Raw genomic sequence first — 18,994 nt, 5'->3', positions numbered from 1 at the left:
GCTTGTGGGAAGTGGCGGGAGAGGGACTAGGACAGGGCAAAGATGATGGCAAACGGTCTTTAATATTACACGGGGTCTTTGTTGGGAGAGCGGGTTGTTCCAGCTTTTAAATGAATGTATCACAAAGGAAAACATTAGCTACAAGTAACTGAAGTTGTTTTTCAAAATGTTTAGGTAATAAGAGAAGTTTATTGGCTCATATTTACTAAAGTACAGAAATGAGACTCTGTTCCTTGCATTTCTCTTGGCTTTGCTGTTTTTCATTAATGGCTTATTTTTAGGCCACATACAATATGGGTATAGCATTCCACACATGATATAAGAAAGTCCAGAAGAAGAGATGGTTACTCCAGAAAAACTCCACAAGAACTTTACCAGAAGTGCCTGTTCATGCCATTCCTTGTTTCTCATTGGCTTAAGACAGATGATATGCTCCATCCTGAACCAACCACTTTCAGGGAAGATTGGGGTGTCCCTTGAACTAGCCAGAATCCATCTTGAATGCAGGAGCATGGTCACTTTACTTTATAGAACCATGTGTAGATAAGGAGAGGTACACAAACAAAACCCAGTTCTTCTGGAAAGAGCAGAGAGAAACACCTTGTGAGGGCAATGAACAATTAGTACCTATATTCACTTACATATTTTTCTTCCCGCTTACGTATTTTCGAATGTAGATGACTCTGTTCCCCAAACAAGAGTTTAGTAGACCATATAGTTCTCACATCCATCTAACTCCAGGATATCAAGAGGTAAAGTCTTCATTCTCAGGTAATATCATCTATTTATGATAGTGCGATGTTTCCAGAAGTTCCCAGGTGACTTCTTTGAAAACAATGACCAGAGTGAGGAAGGAGAGAGTTAAGCACCAAGATGAGAAATAAGTTAAAAATGGAAATAATTTTATTATAATCAAATGCATAAATGTTTAATTTCATCCATATTTAGGATATTTGCTCCATCATACCAGATACTGCTGTTAGTTAATATTGAGATCTCAAAATTCCATTACCACTTGTATAAGTATACAAAAGGGCCTCATGAAAATCATTTTGACATTTCCTCATCTAAAGCATCCAGAATAGTACACTTGAAGCATCACTGCCATCTGAAGCTTTTCTTCCTGGATTAGACTCAGTAGTAATTTAACCAAATAAGATGCCTAGTAAGACTGAAATGATTACACACAGAAGCATTTAGAATGACCCCCTGCTCTGAGCTGTGATTCCACTTGCCAAAAATTCTAGGGAACTAATTCTGTGTTGTCAGAGAGTTCTATGTACCAGGGAGCCTAATTCTTAAATATTTATTTTTAGAAAAAGAACGGTAGGTTTGAAATTCCCAATGAATAGCTTTTTCTTTAAATTAACATTAACCTGTGATCTAATATCAAATTACATGAGTTTATTTAAAAGAAAAGAAAAAAAGACCTATTGGTTCAGTTTTAACTAAAGAAGAAGGAAAATAGGAGAAAAGAGATGGAAAACAAGATGGGTATTCTATGAGATAAAAAAATTTCATATTAATAGATTTTTTAAATTTATTTATACTTTTCTAGGTAGTATGATATAGACTCTAGCCAGATGACAGCTGAGATTGACTTTGAGGGACTGTAAAGTCAGGGTCTAGAATCCTTACCAAGTTGATTGGTGGGAGAAGCCAGATCTGCAGATTAGTTGGCAACAAGAAGTTTGGCAGTTCCTAAAAGCCAAGTAGGTTGGGCTGCAGAATCTGGATTCGAAGCCCAGGAAAGGGAAGCCATAGACTCCATAACCCAGGGATCTGAAGCCATGTGATCCACAACCCAGGGAGTAGGAGCTTCTAGGTCCATAGCCCAGGCAGTAAGTTCTGCTGGATCCACAGCCTGGAGACCCAGGGTAAGCTGACTGGCAAGGATCACAGGGTATTGAGGTCCTCTGGTGGTAGGAAATGGTCTGGAAGGGGTGGACACCATGTAGGACATCTGGAAACTGGTAGGATCACAGTAGGTCTCCTGACAGCCACCGGACAGGGAGGGGCCCAGCTGGCAGGTGCTGAGAGAGCAGATGTCAGTGGGGTAGACAAGGTTGTTGGGACAGAAAGAGCCACAGGAGCTTGGGTAGCTCAGGTAACCCCCAAGGGAGTGGGAGGAGAAGGTTCCAGAGCAGGAGCTGTAGGACATTTTGGCAGGAGATGTGAGTTCAGCTAAGTGACAGTGAAGAGATGCTCTGATATCCCCCCTTTCTCCCAGGCATATGTGTGTGTGTGTGTGTGTGTGTGTGTATCTCCTCACTGTACTAGATGTGATTCAGACCCTTACCATTCTTGTACATGTCTTGTCATGAAAATAACTAATTCACCTAGGCCATAATTATAACTGAACACATTCATGTGTTCTTAACTGCTGTTTAATTATTTGGGTTTATAGAAGACACTCCTCTTCCCACTTTTTTTTTTTTTTTCTCTTTTTCTTCCTGGAACTAAGGTGTGGTTTGCCTTCAAAAGATACTTGTCATGAGGCCTGTAGTACCCTCCCTTCTTCATGAGCTTGACTATGGGGATTTTTGAGCATGAATGTCTTGTTACCAGCAATATACTCCTAACAGTCACCAGCACCTCCATTCCAAATATTTGTACGTATTTTATTGAACATTTACCATGTGTGCAACTTGAAAATTGTGTTATGATTTAATCCTTGCAACAACCCTATAAGAAAGGATTTATTACTAATATAGTAACCCAGTGTGTGCCTGTCTTCAAAGCCAATAGGAACATCGTAAGTATGCCAACAATTCAAGAAGCTTGTCCTCTCCACTCCCACAACCACATGAACAATGAATGCCTGGGCAGAAAAATCACATTTCAGTGTGATAACATTTGCATTTTATCTGAGGTGCCTACTTATAAAGTCCTACCTCTTTTTTGAAATTCCCAAATGCAGCCACTGAAGGAACAACTTCTTAATTTTTTGATTAATATTTTTTAGTATGCAAAGTTAGCATAAAGATGGTTGTTTCAAACTACCTTTGTCCTGTCATTTAGCTTGTCATCAATAAACAACTCATGTTTTATCCAGTATGGAGTCACTGGATCCTTTTTCCAGGTGAGGCAGAGAATTCTTTGGCAAACACTTAGACTATCAGTGAGAATAATTGCTAAAAACTGATACACCTTTTGAGTGAGTTGACTACCAATGAAATACATTTGCAAAAACTTGAATTTTAATAGTGTGCTAACCTTTGCCAACTCCGTTGGGAGTGAGAAATGAGACACCTCAGAGAGTGATTCATTTCACTCCCTGCTGAGCTTCTCTTTTGCTCATCGTTCTAGAAAGACAAAGAAACATAAAACTTACCTTCATACTAAGTAGTTAAAATCATCCTTATCACTATAAAAAAAAAAAAATCAATGGTATAAAGAAAAGTCCTGGAATTAGAGATGTCTTTTTTCCCACTTACTATAATATCCAGCTTCTGCCTTAAAGCATCTTTTAGAAATTAGAAACAAAGAAGCTATTTCTGTGACTTGATCTTTCCTGTTTGTTTCCCAGGTGATTGTTTTTTTTCTAATCTCCTATAGTATTTGCTTATCTGGCACCAGTAGAAGAGTCCGCCCATTGTTTTGCTTACGAATTTTTAGCAAATATTTTTCTCACTTCTCCAAGTCCTTTTCATTTCTTAAACCCTAAATCCTAAATCAAATTCGTCCTATCTGACAGGTGCTCATCTCAGCTAATCTTTGACTCTTCTGACATAAAAGACTCTTCGTATGTTATAAGCTATCTGTTTGGTACACACACACATTCACAGAGGAGGAATTGCAAGAGATGTCTTTTGTTATGGCCCATGCAGAATGACTAAGACTTCAATTTTTTGTTTTATGCTTTTTGTTTTAAAATTGTATTTATTTATTTGAGAGAGAGAGGGAGAAAGAACAAGCAGGGGCGGAGAGAGAAGGAGAGAATTCTGGCCGAGTCGGGAGCCCTAGTTGGGGCTCGATCCCAGGACCCCAGGATCATGACCTGAATCAAAGGCAGACACTTAACCAACTGAGCCACCCAGGTGCCCCAACTTCAGAATTCAAACAAAAGAATTCAAATTCTTTTGAATTTGCAGAAGGATCCCATGTGGGGTTCAACAACAGGGCTTAGCTATCTTTGACCCAGTGACCAGCACATGGTGGGTACTTCAAATTATTTATGAACTGAAAGAACATATCAAATCATTAATTTTCTATTTCCATATTATACAAAATAAATATATACATGTAAACTAATTGTTTTATTCTTTTGAAATTTATCCTTACGAAAAATGCTAAGTGAAAATAAATATATCTTTCATAATTACATATAATCCCTACGTTCAGCATATCAGCTTCAGTGTCCCCCACCCCCACTCCACACAAAGCTGTCTTTGGGGCCTTGGTCAGTTATTATTTCTTTCTTTTTCTCTTTCCAACAATTTCATTCCCCTCCATTCTAATAGTTCTGTTTTCTCAGTCTTGTGACATGGTCAACTTTCTTCCATTTAAAAGTGTCAAAGAGTGGCATTTCCTTCATGACGGTATAGCTCTTCTAATTTTTAAAGATAGAATTCTCTAAGAAATTTGTCAACTAGCTCGCTTCTTATTCACTTATCAATAACCATATTGTCTCTATCTGGTTAAAACTCTTCGGAAACCTCACTGCCATGCTTAGCAGTGGCCCTATGCTGTTAAATGCCATGGACATTTTTAGGATGATCCTACATGAACATTTGGTCACATTCAACACAAGTGACTTCATCTTGACACATGTTCTTCTATGTTGCTCCAGCACATCTCCTCATTTTCCACTTAATTCTCTGTGACCCTTGGTTGGGTACTGGTACATAATGTCTCTTGAGGTTTGGTGATCATCTCTTCACATACGCTCTCTGTAGGGGGGTGGGGGAACCTCCCCTTCATGCCTTAAAATAGGATCCATATTCGGTGCCATTCAAATGTGTATTTCCATACACACCTCTTTTTAGTTTTTAATTCTAGACTCAGATATCTAATTACTTACTAGACATTTCAGTTTGGAGGTCATAAGGGTGTCCAAATTTTATGTGTATGAAATTAAACTTTTGCTCTTCCTTAGGGAGAATAAAATATTTCTTTTCTTATCTGACTAAGCAGCATTTCCATCCATCTAGTTGGAATCCTCCTAATAAGTGAATGACATCCATCCCAAACCTGGTCCCTTCTGTCTTCCAAATTCTCCAAAAATCTAATACTCTTACTGCCTACCTTCCAGTCTAGGGTTTCTCAACCCCAGCATCACTGACATTTTGGAATGCATAATTCTTAGCTGTAGGGACTGTCCTGTGTATTGTAAGGTATTTAGTGGTACTCTAGGTCCATTAGATGTCAGTAACACACGTCTCCCCAACTCCACCAACACACACACACACACACATCATAACAATTGACTATGTCTCCAAAAGTTGCATGGGAGCGAAAGCAATTTCTGGGTGTTTCCTTTCTTGGCAAGCTATGGAGGAGTGCCAACATGGCCTGTCTCATTTTCAGAAATTGTTCCCTCCATTCTTTTCTCCTTATCCCTGCCTGGTAAATGTTAAAATGAAGGGGTACCTGGGTTGCTCAGTCAGTTAAGCATCTGATTCTTGGTGTCAGCTCGGGTCATGATCTCAGGGTCTTGGAATCAAACCTTGCATCGGGTCAGTGCTCAGTGTGGAGTCTGTTTGCCCCTCTCCTTTTGGTCCTCCTCTGACTTTCTCTCTCTCTCTCTCTCATAAATAAATAAAACCCTTAAAAGAAACTCTTAAAATGGAAAACTGGTCACATCACTCTCCTGATGAAACTCTCTAGCACATGTATGATAAGATACAAATCATGTATGTGATTTGCAAGTCTGCAGGGTCGTGGCTCTGGCCATGTCTCTAACTTCATTTGCACCTTGGACCTTTTCCCTCACAATTAAACTATCTCCAGCTTTCCCTTACCACGAAGACTGGTTATTTTCTCTGCCCTGCATGTTCTTCCTTCATCCGGATAATTAAGATAATTAACCCTTTGCTCACTTTATAGCCACTGTATCCCAGAAAAAATTAGGCTTCTCTGTTATGATGTCTATCATCCTTGCACGTCATTCTATCATCTTTATATTTATTTTTTAAATTGTCCTGTCGACTAGGGCAATGCTACTGAAAATGACTAGTCTGTGGAGATCGTTACTATCTACCATAAGATGGAGTATACCAACAGATAAATCAGTATATCGCTCCCCTTATTAAGAACACTAAGAACATTAAAAATGTCAGCTTAACCAAATCATAGGTTCAGTAACACCATGGATTTACTCTGGGTTATGACTCATTGTCTGAATGGCATGTCTCTGACTGTAATCTCAGGGGGAGGGGAAGGGGGCAGACAATTACTCTTTCTTGCTCAACACGGAATCCTCAGCTCAAAAACAAAGTTACACCATTGTTCAATAAATACCCCTGAATGGATAAATTAGGAAATCAATGGTTTTATCACTACATAAATATCTATCTAATTTTGTCTTTAGACTTCCAAAGTTTTCCTTACTTCACCCTAGGTATTTCACAAAAAGAGCAAGCTCAGCAGAAGCTTGACTACCTTTGTAACCAGTCTCCTGGCCCAGACCTTCTTCTACCCCTTCACACCCACCTTACTTATAGTATACCATCAACACAACCCTCAAAATGGGATGCCCAGGAGATATCTATGACACTGCTATTCCTTACTTCTGCTCTCCGATCTTGGATCATCATGTCTTCCTTTCTTCTTCATTTTTTTTTTCTTTAATCTCCAAAACATATTAGAAGACTTTCCTTTCCTTTCTTGCTGCATCTCAGCTCTTCTGCCTTTGCCCTTGGATCTTGTCCTCATCCTGGCCCCAAACCTCTGATTTTGCCTCTTTTAACCCACTGTCCTTTGCATTTCTCTGAATGTTCTTTCTAAAATTGTAGGTTCACCTTTTCAAACTTAAATTCAATTTCTAAGTATTTTATGCAAGCCATCTTATGATCTGACCCCCAATTATCTCACATCTGATACCTTAATGCCCTAATTTTATCTTCAAAAGATAGCACCTCTCTTCAGCTCGGTTAAGGATTGAAGGCAGAGAAGTTAGTCAGGCAAAGGGGTCTTATTTCAAGAAGTGAAGCATCAGTGAAGAATGTCAGAAGAGAGGATATGAAAGATGAAGCTGGAGAGAGACAGGAGCCAGATTACAAGGGGCTCTGGAAGTCATGATGTGGGGAGGGTTGTTGGACATTCTTCAAAGGTCACCAAATCTCTGAAAATCAAAAATTCTTTGGAATTAATTTAGAGGTGAAAGACAGCATGATATATTCTCTTAAATGGAATCACATGGCTCAAATTAATGGGAACAATACATATTAATTTTTTCTTCTTCTTTTTAGTGTGTATATCATATGTTGTGCCTTAGAACCAGGTGGTGGTTCTAAGCACGGATTGCATGGAGCACTGGGTATGGTGAAAAAATAATGAATACTGTTTTTCTGAAAATAAATAAATCAATTAAAAATAATAATAAATAAATAAATAAATAAATATGTTTGATTATGGATGGTTGTCTCAGTCACTACCTGGGGTATTGTATAATATATAGCTTACCCATTCCATTACTTTCCTAAACTCTGAAAAACTCTGGATTCCAAATTTTGTCTGTCCTCACTGGCTTAGATAAGGGAATATGAGTGTAGCAGTGAGAAACCATCCATAGGTTATAAATATAGATCCAACTTGATCAAATTTGTCTCCTACAAAATGATTCTGTGAAGAATGGATCAGAGGGTCCCCTAGCAGTAAGGGTGGGCCCTAGGGTTCAGACCATGGCAGTATGATTCAATAACCTATATTCTTAACCACAGTGCTTGACTGCCTCCCATGAAAATGATGAAACACCAGGAACATGTAGAATGAGATGAGAAGGTGCCTATGGTGGCACCTCATGAAAATCTTACATTTAAGGAACTGGCAAAGATGAGCCCACAAAAGACCTAGATGGAATAGTCAGTGAAGTAAGAACAAAATCGGGAACACAACAAACAAAATCAATTTGAAGATATGTTACAAATAGAGGAATGTAGTCAAAAAAGTATTGAATGTTGGAGAAAGGTCAAGTTAGTAGATGCTGCCCCTGAATTTTAAGCATCTCTCCTTACTGCATACACTTTGTTTGGTTTTTTTTTTTTTTTTTTTTTTTTTTAAAGATTTTATTTATTTATTTGACAGAGAGAGATTACAAGTAGGCAGAGAGAGAGAGAGGAGGAAGCAGGCTCCCTGCTGAGCAGAGAGCCCGATGCGGGACTCGATCCCAGGACCCTGAGATCATGACCTGAGCCGAAGGCAGCGGCTTAACCACTGAGCCACCCAGGCGCCTGGTTTTTTTTTTTTTATTTTTAATTTGGAAATGGCCACAATTTCAACAGTGCCTGGTACATAGCAGATACTTAACAAATGCTGGTTAAACTGAACCACCTTTTCCAATTTTTAAAATGATTACAGCTCATTTTTATTGAGCTCTTCCTGCACGCAGAGGAATCTGTGTACATTATTTCATTCATCCCTAAAAAAGAGCCCTGTGAGGTAATTTTCATCAACATTTAGAGGCCCAGAGAGATTAAATATGACGCCCAAAGTCATGTGACTAGTGAGCAGTAGAGCGGATATTTGAATCTAGTTTGAATTTGGAACTCATGCCCTTACCCACACCCCTGCCCTGCCTCTCCAAAGGATAAAAGAACACAAATTTGCAGATCATGGGGGTCTCTGGAGTACCAGGCTTAAGCCTCAAATTCAGTTCTAAACCTCTTGGATGTCAAAAAGAAAGGAACACAGTTAGTCCACAGTACTAATGCCCTCACAGCTTCCAGGTTTTTGCTCAAGTGTTTTGTGGTTTTTGTTTTTTTTTTTTTTTTTTTTTGGAGTTTTTTAGTGTTATAGGGTCACTGGGTTCTTGTCTCATGGAGCCAAAGAATGAATCTCATGGACACAAAAGGGTGAAATGAAGTGAAGTGAAAGTTTATTAAGTGAAGGTGAGAACAGAAAGGAAAGAAAAAAGCTCTCTGAAATGAGAGGGGTTCTGAATGGGTCGCCACTGAAGGCTTTTAGTGGCAGTCTTTTATTGAGAGCTGACCAGGAATCTTGTGACCTTGATATTTCTTTGCCATCCTGGTTTGAACAAGGAGTATTGACAATGTAGTTAATGACTTACTTACTTACTTCTTTGAGGTCTGGTCATTTTCTGTGATTACAACGTTGCTGCAGAAACAAAACAAAACAAACAAAAAAACTCCCTAACATTTAGGTCCAGGTGGTCTGGTTTTTTCCCTTATCTCTCATTTTGAATGTTTCAAAGAAAAACATGAATTCATTCAAAATCCATAAAAGTTTAGTAAACAGAGACATATCTGTCACATTGTGGAAGAAAAAAACATGAAAAAACCTTGTAATTTCTTTTATATAACTTCTTATCACCTGGCATAAGGTAGTTTCCCAACTTTGACTTTTTTTTTTCACTGTTCTTTGATTGTATAATGATGATGGAACATGTATCTGTCAGAGAAAATAAGTAGTTGGTGGTCAGTCAATTCAGGAAGTGAGGCGTTTTAGTAAATGAATATAATAGTAGCATTTGCTTGTAGGAGTGTGAAGAGGCATGAATCTGATTTATAAAAGCCAGTCCTGGGCGGGACTGGAAGAGATTCTGCTGAGTGAAATTAGTCAAGCAGAGATAGTCGATTATCATATGGTTTCACTTACTTGTGGAGCATAAGGAATAACATGGAGGACATGGGGAGATGGAGAGGAGAAGGGAGTTGGGGGAAATTGGGGGTGGGGAGACAAACCATGAGAGACTGTGAACTCTGAGAAACAAACTGAGGGTTTTGGAGGGAAAAGGGGGGTTGGGGTTGGGTGAGCCTGGTGGTGGGTATTATGGAGGGCATGTATTGCGTGGGGCACTGAGTGTGGTGCATAAACAATGAATTCTGGAACACTGAAAAGAAATTAAATTAAATTAAAAAAAAAGCCAGTCCTACAGGATGGTCTGTATTAAATTATGGAGAAATAGTTTTCATGGCAGAAGCTGGGAAGGTAATTCATATTTTGGCAATCACAGATCTGTAATTTAAAGATTGGAGACTGTTAAATTCCTGGTCTCTGGGAAAAGGATAGCTCCTGAGTGCTGGTGGGCTTCGGGCAACTCTCTTGTGAGTCACTAGAGAGAGACCTATCTAGCTGGAGACTGGGGGAGCAGAGATCAATGGGTAGACACAGTAGCTGAGGTTAAGAAGGGCCACAAAATAAAACAGGGTAGACCAGGAATTCTGTAAGAGAAGAAGAAGAGAAGTTTCCAACCCAGCAGTTGAAACATATTATCATTATGTCTCATTCACTTGTTATCAATGTCAGAGAGTGTCACTTTTCTCTGCTGGCTTAGATGGCTTACGTGCTCATCCTGTTGCTGAAACATTCTTGACAGCTGACTTCAATATTCTTCTACACCACAATTTGCGTAAGAGCAAGGTGTATGGTCTAACTTCAAAGAACTAGAATAGCACTATTATAAATATACTGACTAGTATTTTGTAGGTAAAAGCCAGCTAACAGTTTTGCCTTGGATTTCAGATGATGGTTGTATACACAAAGCAGTGGGTCATCATTGCTGGTTTAATTTGTGATTCTTAGGGTCATTTATAGGATGCTGAGATATAGCTATCTTCTTTCCTCCGAGGTTATGGTACTATATTTTGGTGTGATTCCTTTCTCAGTCATTCCTAATGTGGCTTGCATAATATAAAGCATGTACTTATGTTCAGTAACAACTAATGTGTGTGACAGAAATGGTTCATAAAAGACAAAGGTCACTCTATGATCATGATACTCCATGAGAATCAAATGAGTTTTATGGAAAAATAATTCTGCTTGGCCCTCTTTACCAGCTGGATGAATATGGAATGTCTCATATAAGTGGACTTAAATTATATTAGCAAAGAAAATGGAAATTTCAGCCCAAATACTTTAAAAAAGTAATCTACCATCAAATTTACAGTGTGTAAATTTTTAATAGCCCCTTAGGGGCTGTGTTTATAAGCAGTAAAACAAATACCAAATTATTTTCCTCAAGCACACTGAAAATTGCTGAACAAATAACTTCCAGAGTGATGTTATAGATATCACATTCTCATGTTATGTGAGCGTGGTTATTACATCTAAAGATCCCTGATTAACCTTGATAGAAGAATGTGGTGGCTTAAAGACCAGACAAGCTCCAGTGAAGACCAGGAGTCAAAGGCAAAGATGTAAGACTACCCAGAGGGGGCACAGTATAAAAGAAATATATATTTTTTAAGATGAATAGAAAAAAACATTATAAGGCAATTCTGAGCTAGGTTGTAACCAGGATTAAACATATTATCAATATATTATGTGTGTATGCATATATATATATGTATGTATACATATATATATATGCACCTGGATGACTCAGTTGGTAGAGTGGTTGCCTTTGGCTCAGGTCATGATCCTGGAATCCTAGGATCAAGACCTGCTTTGGGATTCCTGCGCAGTGAGGAGTCTGCTTTTCTCTCTGCTCCTCACCTCCCTTTTGTCTTCTATCTCACTCTCTCTGTCTCAGATAAAAATTTCATATATATACATATATACACACATATATATATAATTCTTTATATATATATATATATAGAGAGAGAGAGAGAGGGAGAGAATATATATATTTAGAATATATATTCTAAAGGTATTGGGTTAGAATATGTTTATTTGTATTTTTCTGTTGTTTGGGAAGGAATACACTATTGTGTACTTTAGTGGATATTTAAAATGTTTAGGTATTGAGAGAATAGATATTTGGTTTTAGACTACATAAAAGATGTGATGGGGTTGCCTGGGAAGCTCAGTGACTTAATGATCTGACTTAGGTCATGATCCCAGTGTCCTACTCAGGGGGGATCTTCTCCCTCTCCCGCTACCCCTCTTCCTGCCTGTGATCGTTTCCTCTCTCTCTCTCTCTAGCTCTCTCTTTATCAAATAAATAAAAATCTTTAAAAAAAAAAGAATGCAATGTTTATGGCTCACGCAACCAGACATTTAGGTCAATGGCCCCACATGCATTGATTTGGGGGATATAAGTTCTATACATTTATAGTCTAAATAATAGTTAACATTTATAGAGTGCTTTCTATATCCAAGGAACTCTTTTACTTGCTTTGGCTATCTTATCATCCATTTCTCATTGTAAACTTGTGATATAAATACTATCATTATCTCTTTTTCACATTAAAGGAAATTGAATTTTTGAGAGGTCCTGCAGTATGTACAAAAGAAGTAGCCAATACATGTTAGCATCGTGGATTCAAATATTCATGGTGTTTCCTCAGGAATCACATGCTAAGGACACTTTAACTGGGTTCCCTCTTACAGCAAACAAACTAATGCCCAAGTGAAAAAAAGTGTGATTATCTAAATGCTCAAATGTTCTAAGAAATGATTCTGAAGCACAAAAACTCAGACTTTCTAGGTGGAAAAACCAAAGTGGAGATCCCAAATGTGGCATTCTGATGACCAAGCAATCCCGTTGCCTGGAGGGTGGTACAGATTGTCATGTCAGTTGGTTAATGGATAGGAAAGCCCCGCCTCCTCTGTACTGACTCCATACCTACCATCAGAAGGAGCTATCCTGGTTCTAATTGCATTTGGTGAAGAAGGGGTTTCTGGTAATAATCAAGTCCTGACGTCTAAACAGGCCCCACCATTCAGAAGTCAACTGCCCATTGATAGGCAGGAACTCTGGAGACAGTGTCAGATTTACATGGTTTCAGCAGCTTGAAGGCAATGTGTCTTCATTCTGTACCCATGTTGGCAAAACTTCAAAGTTCAACGGGCAAAGATACTAATGTATGTTGCTCATTCATTTTGAGTTTCAAGACTATTAGTAATTTTTTGTTTGGCATTTCCCAAAGAATCATTAATAGAATAATGGCTGAAATTATTACCCTGAAGAAGAGGTTCTGGTGAGCTAATGGGTGCCAGGTGGCTCGTTCTTTCCAGATTCATGTTTGTCAGACTTTTCAGTGACTCTCATCACATTCTGCAGTGACTTACAGGGGTTTATCCAAAATAGTATCCCAGCAGGTAAGGACTCTATTAAGGAAGGCTTGCACATGTTTGCCTGTTTTACTCTGACCCTGCACAGCTAAGGGCAAAGATTTAAGCAAGGCAATATATTAAATCAGTCACCAGTAAGCTGGAACACAAAACTGGTATTTCTCCATACTAGAAAAAACAACCACTGTTTTGCTTCTGCTTGAAATAGCAATGTCCTTTGCATACATTTTGGGATCCCAGTAGTGCAGAACAAAGTCCATTCTGTGCTGCTCCCACTTGCCAAGAGACAATTAATATGTGAACATTAATTACCATGCATCCAACAACTGCATCGTAGAGCAAGGGGAATATACTCAGAAAGAAGATGTCCGAATCACAGTACCTTCGATAAATTAAAAATCTCCTACTGCATATTACATAATTCTCATATATATCCCTCATAATCGTCCTGTGAAAGAACTAATATCATTTCCATTTTCCATATAAAAAGAGTGTAGTGTTATGTTAAGTCATGTGTTAAGAATTTTTTTAAACTTTATAAAGCCAAAAAAGTGAGACTGGGTCTGTCTGTCTCCAGATAATCCATTACTCACTCTTACCTTCCATATCTGTTAAGCCACGATATGAAGCTACAAATGCCAAAGACCAATGCATGATGCAGTTGAGGTACAGTTTTATTACAACATCTTTCGTCACTTAAAACCTCTCAGAAGACCGAATTAAAATGGAGGTGATAGGAGACAATCTCCGGCAAAGTGTTACACCACGTCCAGAAGGTACAGAGCAGGAAAGTAAAAAGTAAATCATTTTAAAATTCACAACCATATTCTTTCCCTTCGAGAATTTGAAAATGAAAAACCGAAAAGAATTCCCTTGCATGACTTCGGTAAACGCAGGCTTGCGGTACAAAAGCCTTCCCCTCCATGTGTTGACAATCGATTAGGAGAACATTTCCACATCATTCTCCCAGAAGGGAGTTTGCAGCTCCCAAGGCTGTGCTAAATGTGGTTTGACTGTTTGTTTTTCCTGTTTTACCTAGCACAATAATGGACCATGAGAAATCACCCTAAAATTGTTGAAGCTAAAGCATTTTTCAAATTTGGTTTATAAGCTAGAGAAGATGAACAATCAATGACACCTCTTCACCTTGTGGTATCCATAGGACACAGAAAGTGAAGTTCTCTGGAATCAATTTTATAGTCAAGACATTAACCTCTGTGGTCATTTGCCCAGCAGGAAGAGTGAGCTGTTAAAAACACAGAATCAGCCACTATTCACTATTTTTATGATTATGAGTGTGATAACAGCTTCCCTTTCAATTACATGACTGGGATTATTTTGCTGGTAAAGTACCAAAAAGAGAATGTACGTCAAAAAATAAATTTAGATGTTTTCCATTTGCAAAGATTCTCCAAAAAAAGGACAATACCTCGTTGCCTGGAGTATAGATTTGACTAAAACTGATTTTGACTAAAAATTATAATATTATCTGGTCTAAAGAACTTGGGAAAACTTACGGGGTGTCGCTGTCAACTCCGTCATGGACAGGGGACAGGGGAGTGGTTAGGACTGTAATCTTTTTTTTTTTTAGAAATTCACAACATCCTTAAGCATATTTTAAAACTCTGAAAGGGGAAAAATGCAAACCTGATTAACTTGGTTAGTCCTATATTCATCACATAAATGTAAATTTATATCTAATCTATTATATGTCCCTTAAGACTAGTGTTCCAAGAGATAAATATTGGGAAGTGAGGCTTTAGTTATTTGGAGTAGAGGAACTCTAGTGATTCCATCAAGAAGAAAAATGGAGATTGATGAGAAATCTTACAAATTCTGAAATAGACACCTGGTGAACACAGAAGAAAAGTACAACCTTGGTTAATTTCTAATCCTTTGACTTAATTCTCAAACTACATATCTACCCATAGCAAATAAAGAGCTTCCATGCATCAATGATGGCTGCATCTTGTCACTTTAACTCACAGACATTCGCATGACCCTATGAATCTTCCAGAAATTCCCATTATGAACCTCATATCACATATTATCAATCAATAGTCTACTTCTATTTTCCGCATATAGTTAACTTTCATTTAGCTGGGTTTTTGTTGTTGTTGTTGTTTTCAAATAATCATAGACTCACAGCAAGTTGCAAAAATTACACATAGAATCCTTCAATAGTGATCACCCAGTTTCCTTCAATAGTGATGACTTAATTAACTGTGTTACAGTGTCAAGATCAGGAAATTGACATTAGCTCGAAGCTGTCAGACTACAACCATGTTCAGTTTTACCAATTTAAACATGCACACACGTGTGTGTGTGTGTGTTTGTATAGTTGTGTGTGATTTTATCCCATGCATAGACTTGCATAACCACTGTTGCCATCAAGATGGAGAACTAGTCCAACAATGGCTAACTTCTTCACGTTAGGGGGAAAAAAAAAGGTAATAAATCTAAAATATGGACCCCGTGTTGTGGCTATTATATTTATATAATATTATTCAATTTAATTACATCTGAGGTTTTAAAAGAGTGAGGCTTGTTTTTCCTAAGCAATGATGTCAAACAGTGGTGTGACAATTGAGGTGAGGTGATGGGAGGGGCAGGGAAGAAAGAAGGACCAAGTCAAAATATCCCACCACTTGGTGCCTGGGTGGCTCAGTGGATTAAGCCTCTGCCTTCCACTCAGGCCATGATCTCAGGACTCATGATCCCAGGGTCTTGGGGTTAAGCTCTGCCCAAGGTCCTGGAATGGAGCCCCATGTCCTATTGGGCTCCCTGCTTAGCAGGAATTCTTTTTCTCCTTCTGCCCCTCCTCCCCCTCTTGTGTTCTCTCTCTCTCTTTCTCTCAAATAAATAAATAAATAAAATCTTTACCCCCTCCCCCAAAATCACACCCCTATGTAATATCCCTTTTCCTCAAGTCACAAGTAGATACAATGCCATTAGAAAAGCATAAATTGAAAGATAGAGTAGATCTTTCCATGTAATAGTGTATATAATTTCCTTTTCTTATTTTCTATATTAAGAAAAAAATGTGGTTCACATGTATTACATGTTTTAAAATGTTTTACAATTAACGTTTCTGATTTCAAATACTGTTGTCAGAAGTCTTGAAAGACTGAATTAGGGGACCTGGAACTGAATTACTCTGTGGCCTGTCTTGCACACCTTTCAGGGTACCTGCACTTTTTATTGCTTTTGATCTGTTTTGTTGTAGAAAATTGATAATAATAATGAAATGATTCTTGTCCATAGAAATGAAAATGATTTCTATCCAGTGCCATTGAGTGACCACTTTGCATCGATCTTTGTAAATTCATTTCAGCATTTCTGACAGTCTACATAACTGGGTCCCTTGACTTCTCCTTCCAGCCACTTGTACCTTTCCAATGGCCCTTTCACTTATTAATGGGTTCAATAAGATATTTCATGTGTTTTTTTTTCTTTTTGTGTACTTGAGAATCATGATTCTACTATTTGAAAAGTTATCTCAGTATTATTACATTTTATATTGCATCCCATTTTACATATTAGCCTTCTGTCCCACCCTTTTCTGGCCACAAAGAAGAATCCAAACTGTAGTGGGGGCATTAAGAGCCCATTCCCACAACACACTATTATCATATAATATGAATAGGTCTATAACGCTGAAAGAAATCTTAGAGATCACAGATTATAAAGGACTATCTCATTTTGCATGTATGGAAGACAATACACAGAGAAGGAGGTGATGGATATAAGATCAAAGTCTGGTTAATAAGAGAATCAGCACCAGAACCCAACTCTCAACATATTTTTTATTTGCTCTATTTCCCAGTTGATAGTGTCATAAAAGGAAAAAGAAATTACAAGATTTCCAAAGCCTAGTCTACTGATAGTAATCCTACATATAGTAACATTTTTCTAAGTTGGAAATTTAGTGTCTATTTAACAAAAAGATCAATATTTCTTTAAAACCTAGAATATCCAAAAGATATACCAGACCACACACACTAATGAAAAATAATAGAGTGCACAATTTTGGTTCCAGTAAGTTAAATCTCTACAATCTCATTTTTCTTCATTATTTTATACTTGCTTAAAGGATATACTTCATTGCAAAGGATAGGCCTTGAAATGTAACATTACTAAGATTTAATAATTTTTAATGGATGAATCAAATGGATGGAGTGATGGGCAAAGGCTATTTTTCTCTAGGTAGATGGTTGCTTATCCAATCTCTAGGTGTATCTTAGGAAAGGTACAGTTTATCTGTGAAAAGGTCACAGTCCAATAAGGAAATATTCATTATTTAACAATCATAATTGTGTAGCGAGGGCTCAACATCACCAGAAGCTTGTGTAGTCTGTGCGTGGAAAATATGATCATGCAGTAGTTTGATGAGTAATTTATATAGAGAGACTGGTTGGCAAAATATCCAAACAATTTACAGAAGCAGATAGGTTGGGTGGCAGAAACAGGGCCCACAACCGAGAAGTAGCAATTATTATGTCCCTAGACCCAAGACTCGATGTCAGCAAGGTGGTGGGGCCTTCAGAAAGCAACAGATCTTGGCTGGCATGCATGTGACCATCAACATACATGGTAATTAGAGAGTAGATGTGAACACATTCTAGGACTGGGGCTTGGGTGTATGAGTGGAAACCCGGGGGGTATCTTTTAAGAAGGTAGTCCCTTGCACAACTCTGATGGTGAGTGTACCCTTAAGAATGTGATGCCACAGTAATGCAAATCAGTGGGATGAGAACAGACACAGCAGAACACTAGGAAATCAGACAACCCCTAAGGGTTCAGTGAGGGAAACTCCCAAAGCAACAGTAGGTAAGGTGCAGTGAGAAGTATGATTTCCTGTTGAATAGCTGCATAAAGTATTTTGAACTTGAGAAACAATTCACGTTTCCTTAATTCTGAGTGCAATGTCTCTGTAGTTATAGTCCACATCTCGGAACTCTACCCTGTGTGTGTTAGCATTTTATTAGATTGTTAATTGCAACTGAATGAGTCCCCAGTCACAGAAATAAGCACATTAATTTTGATTCCCAAGAATAACAGGAGCCCAAAGAACCATTCCCATGTATCAAATATGAAGGCTCTTTTTTATCAGTGATGTCTCGTCACTCCAGATACAGGCTCAGGCTTTCTTTCTCAAGCACTGGTGTGGCTACTGTCTCTATTTCTGGATCTGTAGTGTTGCACCAGCTCACTTTTTATTATTATGTAATATCTTACCTTCTTGTGCCCAGATTTCAGAGTTTAATAAAAAGAGCCTGCCACTTTCCTCCTTGAACCCCGCACAATATTCTTCCAGGTGATTATGCCATTGCTTATGCAGTTACCTCTCTTGAGGCTCCCTTGCCACCCCCTTAAACCCACCCCTCACACCAACATAATGGGAGGAAGTTTGTCTCTTCCACTACGTGTGAATTAGCTCTTAATAGACCAAAGTCTTTGTCTTTTCTGAGTTCCCAGCATTCTTCACAAAAGAGCTGTAATGCAAACTTCAAATTCCAAGTGAGCTGAATTCAGCAAGGAGCTGATGTCATCTAATGTAGTAAGGGCATTAGAAGTGGGGTACTTACGAATGAGCAGACTTAGCCTGAGAGGTAAGTGTCCCTCTTCTCTCTTAGCTTCTTCCTAGCCAACGACAGAGCCTTGCCTACCATTATACCTTGTCTCCATTCATCCAGAAAACCAATGTTACCTGGTGCCCAGACTCAACAGGGCACCAGAAGGTGGATGTGGAAAAAAGCAGGGTGCCCATAAGAGGTGAAAAATCATAGAGAGAGGCAGGTCAGGAGGGAAGGAAAGAGGAAGAGATGGAAATAATGTAAATATGAGAGAGAAA

At 38.3% G+C, this 18,994-nt stretch overlaps 1 protein-coding gene across 1 annotated transcript; it reads right to left on the bottom strand.

Annotated features, from left to right (window-relative positions):
* Positions 1-1,634: 1,634 nt before the first annotated feature.
* LOC309847722 (keratin-associated protein 13-1-like) lies at positions 1,635-2,161 on the bottom strand (the record flags this gene model as incomplete). The annotated part of the gene is made up of 2 exons (XM_082698444.1): positions 1,635-1,886; positions 1,952-2,161. The coding sequence occupies 2 exons, from the start codon at positions 2,159-2,161 to the stop codon at positions 1,635-1,637; spliced, it is 462 nt and encodes a 153-aa protein (XP_082554570.1).
* Between the last annotated feature and the right edge of the window lie 16,833 nt (positions 2,162-18,994).

This window comes from Mustela nivalis (assembly GCF_964662115.1).
Source record: "Mustela nivalis genome assembly, chromosome: 1".
Taxonomy (NCBI): domain Eukaryota; kingdom Metazoa; phylum Chordata; class Mammalia; order Carnivora; family Mustelidae; genus Mustela; species Mustela nivalis.
Note: the sequence above shows the minus strand (reverse complement) of the source record. Positions and strands in the feature narration are given on the sequence as shown.